Below are 19,809 nucleotides of genomic sequence, written 5' to 3'. Positions count from 1 at the left end.
CCTAGGGGCTGTCGCAGCATTGCTCATTCTTCTCTCTTGCTTGTCTTCCTAAAGACACCATACAGGATTGCTGGCTCCCCGCCAGCAGGTCTAGTCCCGTCCCTGAGGGACTAATTTAGTTAAATGGGAAGTGGAAACAACTCACAGCCAACCGTCTTCATTTGCTCAATTACAAACTAAATGAAAATGTGACCTGTACATGTTTTGATGTAGCAACAAAAGGCTGCCAGAACAGCCAGGGCTATAAACACCCAGTTTCAAACAAACAAAAACAGCTGGGCAGTAGTGGCACACACCTTTAATCCCAGCACTCTGGAGTCAGAAGTAGGTAGATCTTTGTGAGTTCAAGGCCAGCCTGGTCTACAAATGGAGTTCCCACACATCCAGGGCTATATAGAATAACTCTCAACAATAAATAGGGGCTGGAGAGATGGCTCAGCTGTTAAGAGCCCTGACTGCTCTTCCAGAGGTCCTGAGTTCAATTCCCAGCAGCCACATAGTGGCTCACAACCATCTGTAATGGGATCTGATGCCCTCTTCTGCTATGTCTGAAGATAGCTACATTTATTAAGTAAATAAATATTTAAAAAAAAAAAAAAACCCCGCCAGGCAGTGGTGGCACACGCCTTTAATCCCAGCACTTGGGAGGCAGAGGCAGGTGGATTTCTGAGTTGGAGGCCAGCCTGATCTACAGAGTGAGTTCCAGGACACCCAGGGCTACACAGAGAAACCCTGTCTCGAAAAACAAACAAAATCAACCAAAAAACCATTTTTGCGTACAAATTGTGGGATGCAGCTTGGTAAAGCACCCTAAGCAAGAGTTCCAACACTTCTGATCTGTGTTGAGATAGGGTCTTGTAGCCCAGACTAGCTTCAAACTTGCTTTATAGCGCAGGGTGACCTTAAACTCCTGGGCTGCCCTCACCTCTTGAGTGCAGAGATTACAAATGTATAGCGCCATACCCGGCTCTCATAACCTCCCCCACTTCAATTTAATCCTTCCTTGGGATCAAACCCAGGGAATCATATGGTAGATAACGAACCCGTAGTTTGCTTTGTTTTATTTTGAGGAGATAGGTTTCACTGTGTTTTCTAGGTTGGTCTTGAACACTTGGACTAAGTGATTCTCTGCCTCTACCTCCCCAGTGCTAGGACTGCAGGCTTGTGCCACCATGCCTGATGAACCCGTGTTTTTTATGATATTATCCATCTGGGACCAAGCTTCTGTGAGGCATGGCAGTGAATCACTGAGGCATTTTGAGTGGTCCACTGATGGCAGATCCCCAGAGTTGATGAGGAATACCTCTGGACTGCCTCATACAGGTGCAGGGAGTGTGTTGGTAATCAGGACACCCTACAGAGCCAGGGTTGCTGTAGCAACAGGATGCTGCCTTGAGGGAGGAATTTTAAAATACCTCCACTAAAATAATTTTGCGTGTGTGTGAGTGTGTGTGTTTCAAACATTCTGTCATCTCCCAGCGCTTCCTGTTCTGCTGAGGTTGGTCATGCTAGGATGCCTGTTTCTCTGCCTGGGGCTCTTAGCAGCTTCTGGGGCCTGGAGGTGGGAAGATGTCTCAGGGTGTGGATTGCTAGGAAGTTGACAGAACTTTGGCAAGCATTTGCTTCCCAGTTCCTCCAACTCTTGCTTCCAAATCCCGTGCCATTTCTCTTTGGAGAATAGACACTCTCCCACCACCCCCTCTCTGACTCCCAACACTTCCTGCATAGCCATCGTGTCCCTTGGGTGCTCTCTTTGGAGTGCAGGGCACATTTTTTTCTTCTCTTTGTCTGTTTCGTTCTTTGCTCCTTCTTCTTTTACTCACCCAGCAAATGCTGTGGGGCACCTACCAAGCAGGTTGCCAGCTAGCAAATCAAGCTTTATACTAAATTGGATCTTAAGTCTATGTTTGGTCGTATTTGCTGTAGAAGCATCTGGTTTTAGATGAATGTTATGTCAAGCACATCTTTGTGTGCTTGCATTCAGTTGTGATGAGCCTATGTGTGATGGCTATTCTTGGTTGTCAACTTGACTGTATCTGGAATTAACTAAAATCCAATCAGCTGGGTATACTTGTGTCTCAGTGGTCTATTGCTGTGAAAAAACACCATGACCACAGCAACTCTTGTAAAGGAAAACGTTTAATTGGGGCTATCTTCCAGTTACAGAGTTTTAGTCCATTATACTCATGGTATGAAACATGGCACAGCATGCAGACAGGCATGCTGGAGAAGGAGCTGAGAGTTCTCCATCTGGATTGTCAGCCAACAGGAAGAGAAAGTGCCACACTGGGCCTAGCTTGGGCATAGGAGACCTCAAAGCCCACCCCTAGTGACACTTCCTCTAACAAAGCCACACCTACTCCATCAAGGCCACACCTCCTAATAGTGCCACTCCTTATGGGCAAATGTTTGATTCTATAGGGGCCACCACACCTGTGAGGAATTTTTCTTAGTTAAATTATTGAAATGGATGCCTGGTGGTGGTGATGTGTGCCTTAAATCCCAGCTCTTGGAAGACAGAGGCAGGTGGATCTCTGAATTTGAGGCTAGCCTGGTTTAGTGAGTTCCAGGACAGCCAAAGTTCTAAGACAACACAAAGAAATCCTGTATTGAAAAACAAAACAAAAAAAACCATTAAAGTGGGAAGACCCATCTTTGATCTTGATCTTTTGAGGGCTAGATTACCTTTAATCTAGCCCACACCTTCTAGTTGGAGTCTATGAGGACATGGAGGAAGGAAGCTTTTGCTCTTGGCCTGCTTGCCCTTGCTCTGCTCACAGTCCATTCCTTCACTAGAATTAGCGTCTGCTTCTTTGGGATTCTGGTGTATACCGAAGACTAGTTGAGATACCCAGCAGCTATTGATTCTTGGACTTTCTGTTGGAAAGTTCTTAGCCATTGGTGGACCACCTGGACCACAGCCTGTAAGCCACTCTAGTAAATCCCATCACACACACACCTGTATGCACACGCAGACACACACACAAACACGCATGCTCTCTCTCACACACACACACACACACATGTTTATTTCATCAGTTCTGTTCCTCTAGAGAGCCCTGACTAATCATTACGCTTGTCAAGTTAGTGGACACCCTAATGTGCTAAGCCCCAAATCAACCTAACGGGCGGCAGAAAACTAGGGCAACGAATAGGCTCTGCAAAGTTGGTGAACATATAACCAACCCTGCACATTGGTTGGCTATAGTTGTGCAGTGGTTAATTGTTGGGGGCCGACTTTTAGCAGAAAGCGGCTATCAGCTTTGCAGCCATCTTGAGCCATATACCCTGACATGAGACTTGGATTACAATAGCCTACAACAGCTGAGCACACTCCGATAATCTTGGTTTAGATACCTTGGGTGTGTGAGATTAAAGGTGTGTGACTTAAGAGTGACCTAGAGATCAGATTTAGAGACAAGACCTAAGGGCATGATTAAAGGTATGACCAAAACGAATGGCTTAGAAGTGAGACATATAAAAGGATAGAGGCAGACAGAAAAAGAACAGATTACTTGACATTAGGTAGAAGACACTTGGCTCTAGTCAGAACAATTAGGACAGAGAAGGAGAACAATTTGGAGTAAGAGAGACACAGACAGAGGAGTCAGAGAAGCAGGCACTTGGGAGAGAACTTGGAAGAGGTAACTTGGAACTTGGAGGCACTAGGAACTAGGAACTTAGGACTTGGGACTTGGAGAGAAGAAGAGAGACTGAAGAATAAACACACTCTGTCTGGTCTCCATTCTTCGAGTTCTCTCTCTCTCTCTCTCTCTCTCTCTCTCTCTCTCTCTCTCTCTCTCAACCCCGGCCTGTGGACCGGAGCGGCAGCTTGGACCAGGATACAGTGGCCACCAAACTCGAGGCAGCCCGGGCCTCAACATTTTGCTTGGGCTGCGACACTTTTTGGCCACCCGAATGTGGGGCTAATGCGGCTCCCAACATTTTTTGGCGCCTAACGTGCGGCAGCTTAGGTCTCAACATTTTTTGGCACCCAACGTGGGGCAAGTGCATCTCCCAACAGTTAATGATTATGGATGAAGAATCTCAGGCCAACAGTGTCATTGGAGGAAACTTCAGATGCAAAAAATAAATAAAAATGGGCTCGTTTTCTTAGAGAAGAGGAAATGTGGGGTCTGGAAGCTCCTGGAGAGTCAGTGGTATCGAGTTTGCGCTGTGAAACCTAGAAACTGTCATTTGATGCTGAGGGCCATGGCAGCAATGCACAGAAAGTGCAGCTTGCATGCATCTGCTGGCTTCCTCTATAACTTTTCCATCTACAACCCCCACCCATTGGATAGTGCCATCCACATTAGAGACAGCCTCCCCTGTCCCTACCCAGCCACTGTCCCAACATGCCAGTACTCTTTGGAGGCGCTACCACAGCCATATCTAGAGGATTTTTTTTTGTTTTGTTTTTGTTTTGTTTTTTATTTTTGAAGACAGGGTTTCTCTGTGTAGCCCTGGCTGTCCTGGAACTCACTCTGTAGACCAGGCTGGCCTCAAACTCAGAAATCCGCCTGCCTCTGCCTCCCAAGTGCTGGGATTAAAGGTCTATAAATGAAACCAGGCAAGATAGCACATGACTGTAATCCCGGCACTAGGAGCAACAGAAGTTGAATATTATCTTTGGCCATATATCAAGTTTTAGGCAAGGAGAACAATGTGAGATTGCATATCTCCAGAACAAGCACACGTGGTGCTAGGGACCTGGAACTTTTTAACTGTGATATGGAAATGCTGAAATGCAGGGTTTCCCTGCCTGGATTTGTTGTCATTGCTGATCTCTTTTCCCTGGCTATGACAGTTAATTCTCGCTGTCATGTTGACTGACTTTGGAACCACCTAGGAGACATGCCTCCCACGAAGGTGTTTCCAGAGTGGTTTAACTGAGGAAGGGAGCCCCCACTCTGAGGCCCAGACTAAAGAGAAGATGTTAAGGCAACTGAGATCCAGAAGTCAGCTCTTTCTTCTCTCTGACTGCAGACATGACAAGCCTCATCTCCCTGACACCATGCCTTCCCCACCATGGTGAACTGTATCCCTTCAAACAGTGAACCAAAATTAACCTGTCTTAAATGGATTCATTAGGTATTTTATCACGATCAGGTAGCAGTGGCATATGCTTTTAATCCCAACACTGGGGAGGCAGAGGTAGGGAGATCTCTGTGAGTTTGAGGCTAACCTGGTCTATAGGCAGGCAGGGCTATGCATAGAGAAATCCTGTCTCAAAAAACCAAAACAAGAAGCTGGAGAGATGAGTCTGTGGTTAAGAGCACTGACTGCTCTTCTGGAGGTCCTGAGTTCAATTCCCAGCAACAACATGGTGGCTCACAACCATCCGTAATAGGATCTGATGCCTTCTGCTGGTGTGTCTGAAGACAATTACAGTGTTCTCATATACATTAAGACAAAAAACAGGCTGCTATGACTTTCAGTGGGGTGACAGTGAGCGCCACCAGCTCGGCCAGTGAGGCCTCCGAGGTTCCAGACAACGTGGGAGACTGGCTCCGGGCGTCTACCGCTTCGCCACGACTTCCGGAGGAACTTGATCCTCAATTTGGGACTCTTTGGTGCGAGAGTTTGGCTGGCCAGGAACTTGAGTGACATTGATTTGATGGTACCTCAGCCAGGGGCGTAGCCAGAGAATGGAACTCCTGTGTATTCAAACTTTCCAAAGACAGCCTACTGTCTGTGACCACCACAAGATACTACCCAAGTGACAGCTGAAGTTGACATCCTCTCCTTGCCTGAACCTAAAACTCCACCCCCACCCCCCCACCCCGCCAGTCCCCAGCATCAGTTGAAATGTTGCCTCTGCACAGTTCTGTGTGTAGCTCCTAACTTTCTACAGAGGGTGATCTTTGCCCTTGTCCTCAAGAGTAGTAATGGTTCTTGAAAAAGGTTTCAAATAAAGCCTGCACATAAAAAAAAAAAAAGACAAAAACCAAAAATATAGTATCAGCAGTGAAAAGGAGCCAGTGCAGAACATGGGGCTCCTACCCACACTACAGCTCAGTAGCTGTAACTCCAGTCCCAGGGGATCAGATGCCCTCTTCTGGCCACTGGACACACAATCATGTGCACGGAGCACAGACATGTTGAAGATACTCAGTCGTAGAGTGCTAGCCTGTGTGAGGTTCTGGGGCTGTGTCTCCTGCACCATAGAACAACAAGGAGAAGAGCCAGGTATGCTGACACACACTTTTAATCCTAGTACCTGGGACGCAGTACCTCTCTGTGGGGTAAAGGGGCTACATGATGAGTTCCAGGACAGCGGGGCTACAAGTGAGGACCTGTCTCAAAAACAAACAAAATTGACCCTTGCGTTCTCTTTAGGTGAACTATACATTACTAGGTTGTTATGTTTTGCTTAGCTCTTTTTTTTTAAGCTGGACATTTTATTAATATGTAGTTCGCCAGCCTGCACTCATCCTCAGAGACCTGGCTCTCCATCTTGCTTCTGGATCTCTCTACCCCCATCCCACCTCCATCCCACCTCCATCCCACCTCCCAAGCCCAGTTTCCGGTCAACATCCTTTCCTTCAGAGTGGCTGTCACCTAGGCAGGCCTCCTTTCCTGGCTCCTGACTCAGAGCTCAGGTGATCAGAGGTAGGGAACCTAGTTTACTACCCACACTGCTCAGTGCTTGCTGGCTTCCCTACTCCTAAGAGGAACTTGCTTCCACTTTTCAGAGAAAATCCATGAAACCCCAGCACCTAGCTCGGGCTGAAACATGGGGAGACTATCTCTGTGGATGGTGGCATCACCATGACACTCACTGGGCAGCTCAGGGCACACCGTGGGGCTCTATAAGAGCTCTGTATCTGTGGAGATGCAGCCTCTGTTCTCTCAGTGCCGAGTAGTGCTGAGGCTTCAAGTCCTTAGTGAGCTGAGTCTTCTGCTTTGGTCTCAATCTCCTGCCAGGTTTGCTCTTTGAGTGCCGTGCGTGCTGGTTGTGACTAAGAACCGGTGAACTCCACTTGTCTGTTCTCATGTTCACACAAGAGGCCTGTGAGGGCTCCACACACGCTCTGGCAGCCCCCTTTGAACCTGGTCTTTATTCTTGCTTTAAAGGTGAGAGGCAGTGATTCTGAGTAGAGAAAGAATCTGGGAACTGGGCCAGTGCAAGCAAAGGCTGCCCTGCCCCACTGAACCTTCCTCTGCTGCTGAGCTGGACAAGGCCACCTCTTCCTCCTGGTTTGTCTCTTGTACTTCGGGAAGGCCATGAGCCATTGGCTTTGTAGGTCAGAAGCACAAGGTGTTCTTGGCAAAGGAACTTTATCCAGTGTCTAGGACGTAAGGAGCGCTTGGGGGCATGGCTCTGACTGACTCCTCCCATGTCTGTGAGCTTTGCACATCTGGGTTTGTGAGGAGAGCTGGCAGCCAGGCTGATGGGCAGAGGTCTGTGTAATCTGCACTTCTTCACTGGTAATAGGCCCTGGATAGGTTGGGGTGGTTCTCTCCAAGTACTGTATGGAAGGTGTCCAGCATAGACCCCCGCCCCCCGAGTGCTTATACGGGGCACTGTGACTCTTTTCTTTCCCTTTCTAGATCCTTTTGAGATGCTTACAGTTAAATCCATCCCACTATCTCTGTGTGTGTGTGTGTGTGTGTGTGCACGCGAGTGTGTAAAGAAGACTGAAAATTATCCAATCTAAAGGGAGGAGAGATGCCACATGCCACCAGTACTCTGACCACCAACTTGTTCCACAGTTATCCAGTGTTACCCTAACTTATCCTGATTATTGGTGTGCTTGTTACTCAGAGCCTGGGCTCTACAGGAAATTCAGCTAAAGAAAATCAACTCTATGTAGGGGCTGGAGAGATGATAGCTCATTGGTTGAGAATACTGGCCTCTTTCCCCAGGGGACTCAGATTTAATTCCCAGCATCCAAGTGATGGCTTACACCCACCTGTAACTCCAGCCCATGGGCTCCAACACTTTCTTTTTACCTTTGCAGGTACCAAGCATGCATATGGTACACAGAGAGACATGCAGACAAGACACCCATACACATAAAATAAGTTAATAATAATAAAATAAAAAGCAGTAACCCCACTGGCTGATAGTATAGTGCAATGGACAGTTAAAGTAAAATAATCTGGTCCTGGTGAATGAGAGGGTTCAGCCGGATGGATGGGCTTCAGGCAGAGGCACCAGGGGTGGGAAGACTGGTTCTTCTGTGTTCTCAGGAGTCCTGATGCTTTTTCGTTGACTTCAGCCTTTTCCAGCTGCCTTTAACTCTTTATCCACTTCATTGACTTAACAAAGAGTCCCAGGCCAGCTTCCAATATCACTGCTGGCTAGCATCTTCCCTGGGGAAGACCAGGAGACCGGTCTATAACCACTCACATTAGAAGCTGGCAACTTCCCAAGCCCTGTTTCTACCTGGACTGGCTCAACCCAGACATCTGCCGGACTTGGTGGGATGTGCACAATCAGAGGCTATGTCTTCGAAGCTGTCATTTCCACCCTGCCTCAAGAGGGTGGCCTTGGCACCAGCTGGCATGGCTGAAGCTCTCATACCAAGAGACCTGCGAAGATCAGATTTAAAGTAACACTTTTGCTCTCTGGTACTAGCTGAAGTGTAAGCTTCAGGGGAGACCTCTGACTGCAGGCTTGACAAAGAACCTGAGGACAGCCATCAGTGGCCCACGCTGTAAGTGCCCCCTGGGAGGCTCAGTAGTTGAACACCGGCTTCTTTAACTGAGTCTACACTGTGTCAGCTCTTGGCTAAGCTGCTTACATACATGGTCTCTCAACACAGTATTTCCTTAAAGAAGGTGCTGATCCCTTTTCACAGATCAGTGTAAAACTCAGAGAGGTGAACTAACTGGCCTCAGATCCTACAGGCTGTGTGGTGGAGCCGGGGCCATGGGACCCCATCCTTACACCTGCTCTGCCTTCCGGACAATTGGTCATTGGACCTTTCAAAGGTTGTCTGTGTTAGGATGAGGGATAGGAAGATTGCATAAGACATAAATTCTACATTTTATGTGTGCCATGGATTTGTCCAGACAGACCTCTAAGCAGCTAGAAAAAGCAAGTTTGGCTGAGACAGATTCTTCAAATATTTTTTCTCTTTTCTGGGTGTGGTAGTCCATGCCTTTAACCCCAACACTCAGAAGGCAGAGGATCTCTGTGAGTTCGAAGGCAGTCTGGCACACACACACACACACACACACACACACACACACGGGGCGGGAGGGAGAGGGAGGGAGGGAGGGAGAGAGAGAGAGAGAGAGAGAGAGAGAGAGAGGGCGAGAGAGAGAGAGAGAGAGAGAGAGAGCGTTTTCCAGGACACACAGGGCTACACAAAGAATCCCTGTCTCAAAAAAAAAAAAAAACCAACCAGCTGGGCAGTGGTAGCGCATGCCTTTAATCCCCACACTTGGGAGGCAGAGGCAGGCAGATTTCTGAGTTCGAGGCCAGCCTGGTCTACAGAGTGAGTTCCAAGACAAGCAGGACTACACAGAGAAACTCTGTCTTGAAAAACCAAAACAAACAAACAAACAAATATAAAAACCAACTAACCAAACAACCAAAAATGCAGAAAAGGGTAAGGCTATGGCCAGCAGTATGGTAATCCCACCCTGGCAGGCAACTGAGGCAGCAGCTTTGAGACAGTGAAGTCAGGGCAGGGGACAGAGTCTGCAGGAGGAGGAGGAAGGCACAGACTAACTGTGCTCCTGTGTACTGGGAGTGGAATCACACAGAAGCCTCAGACCCTTCGTGAGCCCCAACTGTTATTGTAGTTTTCTGCTCCACTACCTCTAGAAGAACCACTTACCTCCTGCCCTGCGGAGAGCAGCCTCAGCCACTTACCTCCTGCCCTGCGCGGGAGGGCAGCCTCAGCCCATGGAACTGTCCAGGCTGGCCTCGAACTTTCAGTGTTTCTGTTTCAGCTTCCTGAGACCCTGTGGTTATTGAGGAGCTGTCCTGGGACGCCAGGCTCAGCTGGAGTCTATTCCTATGTATGCTGCCATCCCTCTAAAGATCCTTTCCCCCCTCTTCTTCGGCAGACATGTTTTCCTGTTATTTCATCTCTTGCTTTAGCTTTTTTGTTTTTGTGTCAGGGTTTCACATAGCCCGAGCTGGCCTCAAACTTGCTATGTAGTTGAAGATGACTTTGGATTTCTGATCTTTCTGCTCTACCTCCTCAGACCTGGAATCAGATATGGGGTGTTGGGGAGGAACCCATCGCTGCATGCATGCTAGGTACAAACCTTCCAGAATACTAAAGCTGAGCCTGTTTAAGTAAGCAACTGCCCAACCCCAGGTCTCCAGAGCAGCTTCGCGCCTTGGCCCTGGCCTCCCCGACCCCACGACTTGCACCCCACCCCCTTTCCTAAGCTCTCTTCTCAGCAATTATATTCAGGGAGCCTTTCCATTTACTGGAACCTGAAGATCTTCCGAGGGAGGACAGTTTGGGATGTGTGAATACATAGTGCTTGCTTGGGGGTGCTCCTTCTGAATTACAGAATTTAGGGTGTGTTGTTTGTCTGGTTTCTGGAGACGGGTTGGGTTGGTATCCAGACTGACTGCATACAAGGCGGTCATTCTATCAATTTCAACACATCATCCCCAGTCTTCTTCTGGGTCTTTTTTTATTTAACTTTTTAATCACTTCCATTGAGTTCTCAGGGGCTTACTGAAGGAGATGGCGGAATGGGCAGTGGCGCACAGAGGAGAAAGTTGGCCCGCGCTTCCTCCTAATAGGCATTGTGCAGAAACCATCATGATGATCGGAGGCACGAAGGTGTGGTCTACACCGAGACCAAGACCACCCAGCAGTTCAGGTTCTGCCCTTTGGGCTGTGGAGCTAGCGACTTCAGGAAACCTGTGTTCCTGTACCGCCTGACCCGATGCGCTTTCAGCTCTCCCTCCTTTCCTTCCTGCTGATCCAGCCAGCCAGGCTTTCTCCTCCTCTATTCTCGCCTCCTCTCTCCCTTGAATCCAGTCCTGGTTTCCCCGCTGCCAGCTCCTTCTGCTGCCTGCTGGGCTCGCTCCCCTCCTCCGCCCCCGCCTCTCCAGTCCCGGCGGTCTGCTCGGCTCCCCGGCTCTCCCCCAGCCCAGCCACCCGTGGCTCCACTCGCCCAGTCCGGCCGCTCCAGTCCGGATCTCTCTGCCTCCCGACCCGAGTGCGAGTTCCAGCAGCTGGCGAGGAGGCGGCAGCGGCTGGCCCGGGTTCCCCTCTGCCGCCTCGTCAGCCCGAGGTTGGCGGGGAGAGAGCGGCCGGGCATCCCCTGGAGCCCCTCCGAGGACAATGCACCCGGCGCTGGGCCACCCTCGCGCGCTCTCGTCCGCGCCCGCCTCCTTTCCGCCGCCCCCCGCCGCCGCCCGGCTACAGCCCCTCTTCCTCCGGGGGGGCTCCTCCCGCGGCCGGAGAGGCTCCGGCGACAGCAGCACCAGTACCAGCACCAGCCGCGGTGGGGGCGGCGGCAGACGCGGCGGGGGCGGCGGCTCCCCGAGCAGCAGCACAGGCGCGGAGCGAGAGGACGACGACGAGAGCATTAGCATCAGCAAGCCACTGGTGCCCGCCGCCGCCGCGCTCCCGGGGCCCCCGGCTCAGGGGGGCGTCCCAGTCTCCGCCACCGCGCCCGCCGCCGCCTCCTCCACCTCCACGCCCACCTCCTCTTGCAGCATGACCGCCGCGGACTTCGGCGCGGGCGCCGCGGCCGGCCCCGTCGGGGGCCCCGGGAGCCGCTCGGCGGCGGGCGCAGGCGGCACCGGGACCGGCGGCGCCGCCTCCTGCTGCTCCTGCTGCTGTTGCTGCTGCGGTCGCCCCACTCGCTCGGGCCGCAGGGGTCGGCGCCGTGGCTGCTCTCCAAGCCCCGGGTGCCGCTGGGGCTACCAGGCGCTGTCTGTGGTGCTGCTGCTGGCGCAGGGCGGTCTGCTGGACCTGTACCTCATCGCTGTCACTGACCTGTACTGGTGCTCTTGGATCGCCACCGACCTGGTGGTAGTGGTGGGCTGGGCCATCTTCTTCGCCAAGAACAGCCGGGGCCGTCGGGGCGGCCCAGCGAACAGCACGCACAACCACCACCAGCTCCACCACCACTCGGCTCCGCCTCTGCACCTATCCGCGGCGGCGGCGGCGGGCGCCGGGGCCAAGGCCCGCGGGGGCCGAGGAGGTTCTGGTGGCTCCGGGGCCGGGCCGGGGACGGCTGGGGCAGCGGGCGAGTTCGCCTTTGCGTACCTGGCCTGGCTCATCTACTCCATCGCGTTCACTCCTAAGGTTGTGCTCATCCTGGGCACATCCATCCTGGACCTCATCGAGCTGCGCGCGCCCTTTGGCACCACGGGCTTTCGCCTTACCATGGCGCTGTCCGTGCCGCTGCTCTACAGCCTAGTGCGTGCCATCAGTGAGGCGGGCGCGCCCCCGGGCTCGGCCGGTCCCCTGCTTCTGCAGCCACAGCAGCAGCGCGCCGCGGGCTGCTTCCTGGGCACTTGCCTGGACCTGCTGGACAGCTTCACGTTGGTGGAGCTGATGCTGGACGGCCGCGTGCCGCTTCCAGCGCACCTGCGCTACCTGCTCATCGCCGTCTACTTCCTCACTCTTGCCTCCCCAGTGCTCTGGCTGTACGAGCTGAACACCGCCGCAGCAGCTCCGTCCTGGGGCCAGGCCTCCGGGCCTGGAAGCTGCAGCCGCCTTTTGCGTTTGCTAGGCGGCTGCCTGGTGGACGTGCCCTTGCTGGCGCTGCGCAGCCTCCTGGTCGTGAGCTACCAACAGCCACTGTCCATCTTCATGCTCAAGAACCTCTTTTTCCTTGGCTGCCGTGGCCTGGAGGCCTTGGAGGGCTGCTGGGACCGGGGGAGTTGGGTATCCCCAAGTCGGGCCAGAAGCAGCTATGGTGCTCCTCCCTCTGCCCCTCCACCACCTCCTCCACCACCACCTCAGGGAGGCTCCCAGCGGGGCCACTTGGAAAATGAAGGGGGCCCTCATGGCTATGTCAACACTCTAGCCGTGGCCTCTCAGAATTAAAGCAATGAAGGGCAGGGCTCTGGTCTTGGCTTTAGGGTTTCTGGCCCCTCTTGGCTGTGTATGGGGCTAACTGTTGATAAGGCTGAAGGCCAGTGGATTCTTCTGCACCCCATGGGTAGAGACTACTTGGAGGGAGACCAGCAATATATCGTGAGGAAGAAGGGCCCGTGTTCACCACCGTCTTCCCTGTCCTGACATACAAGGGGTTGGATACATGTGCCACCTGCTTTTCCTGCCTTCATCCTGATTCCTGTTCCTGTGGGGGAGAATGGAAGAAAGGGGTTCAGGCAGGGATGGTAGGCTTTGGGGTGTGTGTGTGTAGTGTAGTGTATTTTCTGGGTGTCAGTCCCATGCCCCTTGCAGTGGGAAGGCGATCTAGAGAGGTCTTCCTTCATAACACACATAGCACCATATTTTCCTGCCTGAACCGATGACTGAGCTCCCCAGGAGTTGCTCAGTTGCTGTACTCCAAGGGAGAAGCTCACCCAGGGTCTTCCTCCCTCCTGCTCCTCTCCGCTCAGCTTGGAGAGAAGCAGGTCTATATGGAAGGACCAAACACCACCCTTTCTTGGGTGAACTCATATTTCTACCTCTGTGCTTCCATGTCCAGCGCATCGCACACTGATGCTGCTTGCAAAACAGAACAAAAACACTCATATAAGTTGCATTTAACAGGGCCACTGGATCCCGTTGGGGTTTGGTGCCGGATATTACAGGGTCTGTGGAGTATCAGCCATTGGCTTGCTCTCCCTTGGTTCCTCCCTCTGCACCAGAATAATTATCCTTCCTTTGTTGGTGCTGGCCGGGTTGGAGTTGGGTTCAGAGCAACTGCTTTAGTGGGTTCAAATGTACGTGAGGTCAGGCCTCGTAGGGACCCAAGGGAGTAGCAACTGTTCCTTTGGCAAGCTTGGCAGAGAGGGTGTGACCCTTCACCTCTCCTCTGCTTCAGGTCTCATCAGGGAGACAGCACACTCCTCCTGCCTAGCCTTCCCCACAGGGTCTTCCTGGAGAGGCTGTCCTTAGGGTTGTCCTTCAAGGGAAGTCAGGGTTAGCTCCTGCAGGCTTCACAAGGGATGTCATTCTTGGAGTCTTTAAGGCAGGATATGTACTTTGAGGGCAATCAAGGTTCAGAAGGCACAGGGAGCCAGGCCAGGATATACTCACCCCCACAATGGGACTAGGTGGGGGAGAAAAAAATAACCTTAAGAATTTCGATTCCCTTCTTTCTGTTTTGGGAGTTTTAAGTGGCATAATGAACCTAGATGAGGAACCGGGAAGAGTTGATCTGTAGTTCTGTCTATTACCTGCTAGGTTTGAATTTTACTGTTTAGGCCTCTAGGGTAGTATTCTTTGAGTTCGGGGCTTGAAAGCTCTGGTCACAATGCTGCCGTAAAGGGGAGGAGCTATCCAGGTGGATTTGAGGAGGGCTCTGCTTCTATACTGTGTCTGGGAGAGCTGAGGGAGGTTTGCCAACTAGGTTGGGGACAGGCATTGCTGGGTCCTCTAAAGCTCGAAGCACAAGGGAAGGCCCAAAGTGCCAAGTCACTGACTATTGACTCAGCAGCCAGGCCCAAGTCCCTCATCCCATTTGACTTTATTGGGACCTTCTGAGAACCAAGGGCTGCACGGGTCCCCTTTTATTCAACCTCCTGGGGCTCTGGGCTGAGGGTATCTATGTGGACAGAAGTATAGGAGGCTGAGCCGGAACACTAGTGGGCCTGCCCAGCTACCGTGGGCCCTGTGGAGGATGTTTTCAGTCTGCACTCTATGCTCCTGCCCTCTCTACCGCAGCCAGTCCTACCAGCTGCTTTTCACAATAAGCCTGCCTTTTCTCCTCGCCCTGGATAACTCTTCTTCCGCTGGACTCAAGGTCCAAGGCCTAAGGCCTGGATGGGGGCTGTAGCCGCTCCCGGGGTTTTCATTCTGCTTCCCAGCTTTGCTGTGTTTCTTGCTACCTAATTTCAATGACTGTGAAAAGAAATTATCTCTGAGCCATGGCCGGCTCTGGCTGGCCCCCACAAACCTTCTTTCTACTGTTTGGATAGCTGTCTCTGCTGTGTGGCGGCTGTCTGGCGCCGAGAGACTGTCACTGGATTAGGACAGAAGGCTGCCATTTCCCTGGTACCCTGGACATGGTCACATGGCCACTTGTGAGAGAGGTCAGGACTGCTGAGGGCCTAGTGAAGCACATGTCCATCATGTCAACACGTCTTCTGTGAGTACTCTGACTCAGGGCTGGTGCCTTCCTCTGGGGTATTTATTTTGGGTCTTTTTAGTCATTCCCCTGTTCCATTCACACGTGACCTATTATTAAGGCCTATTTGTTTCTTCTCTTGCTTGCCAGGGTATCTGTAGATAGGGATCAGACTTGAGATGTGTCATGACCAGGATAGTACACTGTCCTGAGGCTTGTGCCCGAAGAATGGATCATGGAAAAGAAGTCTGGGCTCAGAATTTAGCCTTGTTGGCTCCTAGCCTTTGATCATGGAAGCAGAGGGTCTAATACCTGAGCTTCAAATGGTACCTGTTTTTTAAAAACAGGTTAATTACTTTGTAGTGCTGAGATTTGATCCAGGGCCTCGAGCACGCTTGGCAAATGCTCGTCAGCCTCCTGCACGACATCCCCAACACTGAGTCTTATCAGTCTGTGCTCTCTCTCTTAGGGCTTGCACCCCACCTTTTAAACAGGTTTTTTTTTTTTTTTTTTTTTTTTGAGTGGGCATCTCATTGTGTTCCCAGGACTGGCTTAGAATTTTGGGGTTTAGGGAGCCTTCTTTAGCCTCCCAAGGAAGCAGGTGTGCCCTGCTTTGCCCAACCAAGACTATTCTTGTTACATATGCCCTGGGAAGTAGGCCTGTGTGTGGGGTGCAGAGCTGGCAATCCGAGCTCAGAAGGAACAGAGAAGCAGCACCTCACTAGCATTCATCACATTTTTCCCTCTTTTTAAAAATAAAACCAGACTCTGTTCTGAAAATAAAAACTTGAGACTTGTGACAAGCTTCCTGTGTGGTTTAAGACCATTCCTGTCCTGATTTCCTCACTGAATTCTTAAATGTCACTGCGACGTTTGTCATTATTTTCTAGGTTGGTGTTGGTGTTGTGGGCATACCTTAGCGAAGTATTTGGCATGTGATTTGGGGAGGCAGTGACTGGGGCCTGGGCCTAGGCAGATTCCTCAGACCTTCTGTTGTTTACAGAGGAATTTCCCAGTTGTTTTGGGTTTTTTCTACTCCAGGGCTAGCTTAAGAGGGAGGAAGGCAGGAGAGATGAATCTGCTTGTATGAGACAGGTTCTCACCATACTGCTCAAACTGGTTTCAAACACCTAGGTTCAAGAAATCCTCCTGCCTCAGTCTGCACAGTGGCTGGGGCTACAGCAAGATACCCAGCAAGAAACTATCTACTCTTTCTTATTATGTGTCTCTTTGCTCCAGCAGAAGCATAGGGTATAAGTAAGGTCATTGTTTCAAAACAAAAACACAGGAAGGAGGCTAGTGAGTCTCAGGCAGACCATTGGGATTTCATCCAAAGTTGCAGGGGCTGGAGAGATGGCTCAAAAGTCAAGAGCACTGGCTGCTCTTCCAAAAGACACAGGTTCAAGTCCCAGCAACAGTGGGGCTCAGAACCACCAGTCTCAGGAGACAACTCCAGTCTCAGGGGATCTGATGTTCTCTCTTACTGCCTCCCCAAGCACCGGGCACAGGTGGTGTACAGATATATAGATCAAATAAATAAATACATTCAACATGTACACACAAACAAAACCCAGGAGCCATGGTACCTTGAAGGGACATGTTAAGAATGAAAAGGGGTGGGGGTGGGGGGGAAGACAGGTGGTGGTACACAGCTTTGATCCCATCAGAGGAGCCAGAGGCAGGTGGATCTCTCTGAGTTCAAGGCTAGCTTGGTCTATAGGTCAAGTTCCAGGACAGCCAGGGTTACACAGAGAAACCCTGTCTAGAAAAACAAAACAAAGAATGGAATGCAGTAGACAAACAAGATGGCTCTGAGGGTGAAGGTGTTTGCCACAGGGAGCCAGGCACCCTCAGGATGGAAAGAGCTGTGTTCCACAACTGCTCCCGACCTCCACCAGGCATACCACGGCAAGTGCATTTGCCCTTCCCCACACCACACACGAAATAAATACACCAAGAAATAAAAGTAAGAACATTTTTTTTAAATTAAATAAGGTGACATATGCCAAAATGGTTCTTTTCTCAAGCCTGTGGTAAATCTCATAAGCCAAAATGTATATACAAAATATACAGAAAACATCTCCAGGACAACGTGACAGCACATTTGCATTTCTTCCTAAGTCTGTCCAGGCCTGTCACACATATTTAGACACATCTTCCAGGTAAGCCAGCAGTGCCTGATGGCTTTGGTCAGCTGGAGTTCCTCAGAGACACCTGGGAAAACTGGAGGAGGGCTCTGGAGAACTGGTTTAGTGTGGGGACAGGGAGGCCACCCCCAGGGGGAAGCAGTGGTGCAGTACTGGTGCCAAGGAAGAGGACAAAATCACACCCTGGGGCACCAGGCAGCTCCTTCCTCAACAGTCACTGTTGGGGGCTTCAGCTCCTTCTCCTGAAGCACTGGGAGATAAGAAGCTAATGAAGGCTACTGCAGCCAGCAAAGGCTGCCTGCAGCCACTTTAAGCCTGCGTGTGCCACTTTCACAGGAGCCTTCAGATGTCCACTGCTCAGTGGGATCAACTTCCCCTGTGTTTAAGCTCAATTGTAGCTGAAAGCAAAGCTGATTTTTCAGTTTCTGAGCAGGTCTCATGGAAGTGGAGAATAAGGCCAACCAGTGGAGGCCAAGGTTACATCACCTTCTCCAATCTGAGATGAAGGATACTAGAAGCTAGCTCCTACTAAGGTGCCCATAACCCAAGGGTGATCCTTTAGTAAAGGTGAGGAGCGGACAGGGCAGACTGGACAAGACCTTTACTCATCTGTAAGCAAGGAAACAGAGGATGTCGAGTTCCAATCATAGTCAAAGGCTCTCTCCATGACCGCATTGCCCAAAATGGGTGGAGTGGAGACCTGGGGCCAGCAGGGGCCACAATGTAGAGAGCTGGAGAAAGAGCAGGAACCAATAGATGGTCGTGGGAGCCACTTGGGTATGGGGTGATGTGGACAGCCAGGAGCATGCTCCCCGGCCGGCTCCTTGTGTTAGCCTCCATAACATAATCTTCCATAACACCCTCTGGTGTGCTGCCCTGTGGCTACTTTCCCACAATGATATATTCACTCGGTGTGAGCCAGTACTGTGCAGGGGTGGCTTTGGAAATCTCGGAAAGCAAACACTAAGGGGAGAGCACATGAAGAAATAGCACAAGAGGCTAAGCAATGCCTCCGGACCCACAAGCTGCTCAAGCCAGAACCAGGTCAGAGGCTCAGACTGAGGGAGGGAGCTGCTGGGCTTGTGGGGAGAGGCAGCAGTGTTGGGGAGGAGCCACAGAGGGGGCCGGTTGTGGTTAACATGTTTCCAGCACTTCCTGGGTGTGGAGACGGTGAACTTCGCCTGTCCCTTACAGACAGCTGTGAGGTAAGAACTAATGCCGTGCCCTTTTTAGAGAGAACAGCCTGAAGCCTAGGAAAACCGTTGGTCTAAAGCTGCTCAGCTCAGCATCTGAGCAGTGGGGTTGGGATGACCTGTGTAAGGAACTCTCTAACAGACCTGTGAGACTCAAGCCCTGAGCTATACAACTCCAGGCTTGCACTGACTGCGCCAAAGAGCTCTCGGCTGTTGGTCTCTTACACAGGCTAGAGCCCAGGGTGTCTGGTGGTCCCAGGTGAGCAGGTTTTCTCAGGAGATGCCAGGGTAGGGGCAAAGCCTGTTCTTCCACTTACTTAGAATGGGAGTCTAAATAAATACTCTGGCATCCAACTGTCCATTACACCCCCAGGATACCATCCTCCTCCTTAGTCCCTACTTTGTTTTCACATTTTCTTGTCTTTCTTCTGGGACTGGGGATGCAACCCAGGGTCTCAGGCTGAATGAGCCATCTGTCTCTGAGCTGCAGCCCCGGCCCTTACCTGTTTCATTTTCATAGGTAAGAAAGAACTAACCAAATCCATCTTCGTCTCCCATTCACAGATGTCAGCTCCAATGCAGCTAGCTGGAAGTGTGGCTAAGGAACGGAGTGTGGGCCTTCCCAAGCAGTGCCGAGAAACTAGATCTGGACTGAAATACTGTATCAAGTGATACCCAGGTCACCTTTAATTGTCTCTTACTCCTTCCTTGTTCATCCCCTGCCCCCCACCTCATTTCCTGATTAGGCTCAAGACAGGAAAAGGCAGTCAGGAGCTTGCCTGGAGATGCAGTGGTGTGATCAAGGGTGCGGGTCCCATGCTTGTTCTGGTCACATGCTGACTGGTGCATTCTACTCGCCAAGCTCCCCCTGCTATCTTCTAGGCAAAGAGCCAGGAAAACAGAACATGGTGACAGCAGCTTCTGCTGGGGGGAGGGGGGCCTTTTCTTACAAATAAGATCTTTTAAAAAAATATTAAATTTTATGTATATGAGTACACTGTCACTGTCTTCAGACACACCAGAAGAGAGCATCTGATCCCATTACAGATGCTTGTGAGCCACCATGTGGTTGCTGGGAATTGAACTCAGGACCTCTGGCAGAGCAGTCAGTGCTCTTAACCACTGAGCCATCTCTGCAGCCCTACAAGTAAGATCTTAAAAGACTTATGAGTATTTTGCCTGCATGTATGCTCTGTGTGCATGTCTGGTGCCTGAAGAGGCCAAAAGAGTACACTGGATGCCCTGGAACTAGAGTTATATAGGTGGTTGTGAGTGTCCGTGTGGGT

At 51.2% G+C, this 19,809-nt stretch overlaps 1 protein-coding gene and 1 pseudogene across 1 annotated transcript; both read left to right on the top strand.

The window, feature by feature from the left end:
- The first annotated feature begins 761 nt into the window (after nt 1-761).
- On the top strand, nt 762-6,287 carry LOC143443519 (mitochondrial import receptor subunit TOM6 homolog pseudogene; annotated as a pseudogene).
- A 3,084-nt stretch (nt 6,288-9,371) lies between these two features.
- On the top strand, nt 9,372-15,986 carry Tmem121b (transmembrane protein 121B). Its single transcript, XM_076940464.1, has one exon. It carries the CDS (start codon nt 11,271-11,273, stop codon nt 12,987-12,989), a length of 1,719 nt encoding a protein of 572 aa, XP_076796579.1. The 5' UTR covers nt 9,372-11,270; the 3' UTR covers nt 12,990-15,986.
- Nucleotides 15,987-19,809: the final 3,823 nt, after the last annotated feature.

Source organism: Arvicanthis niloticus, chromosome 9 (genome assembly GCF_011762505.2).
Source record: "Arvicanthis niloticus isolate mArvNil1 chromosome 9, mArvNil1.pat.X, whole genome shotgun sequence".
Lineage (NCBI taxonomy): Eukaryota > Metazoa > Chordata > Mammalia > Rodentia > Muridae > Arvicanthis > Arvicanthis niloticus.
This window is presented reverse-complemented; position numbering and strand designations above follow the sequence as displayed.

Bases quoted from the DNA above. Each gene is read 5' to 3' on its own strand.
- Tmem121b (XM_076940464.1), top strand. From the start codon at position 11,271: ATGCACCCGGCGCTGGGCCACCCTCGCGCGCTCTCGTCCGCGCCCGCC.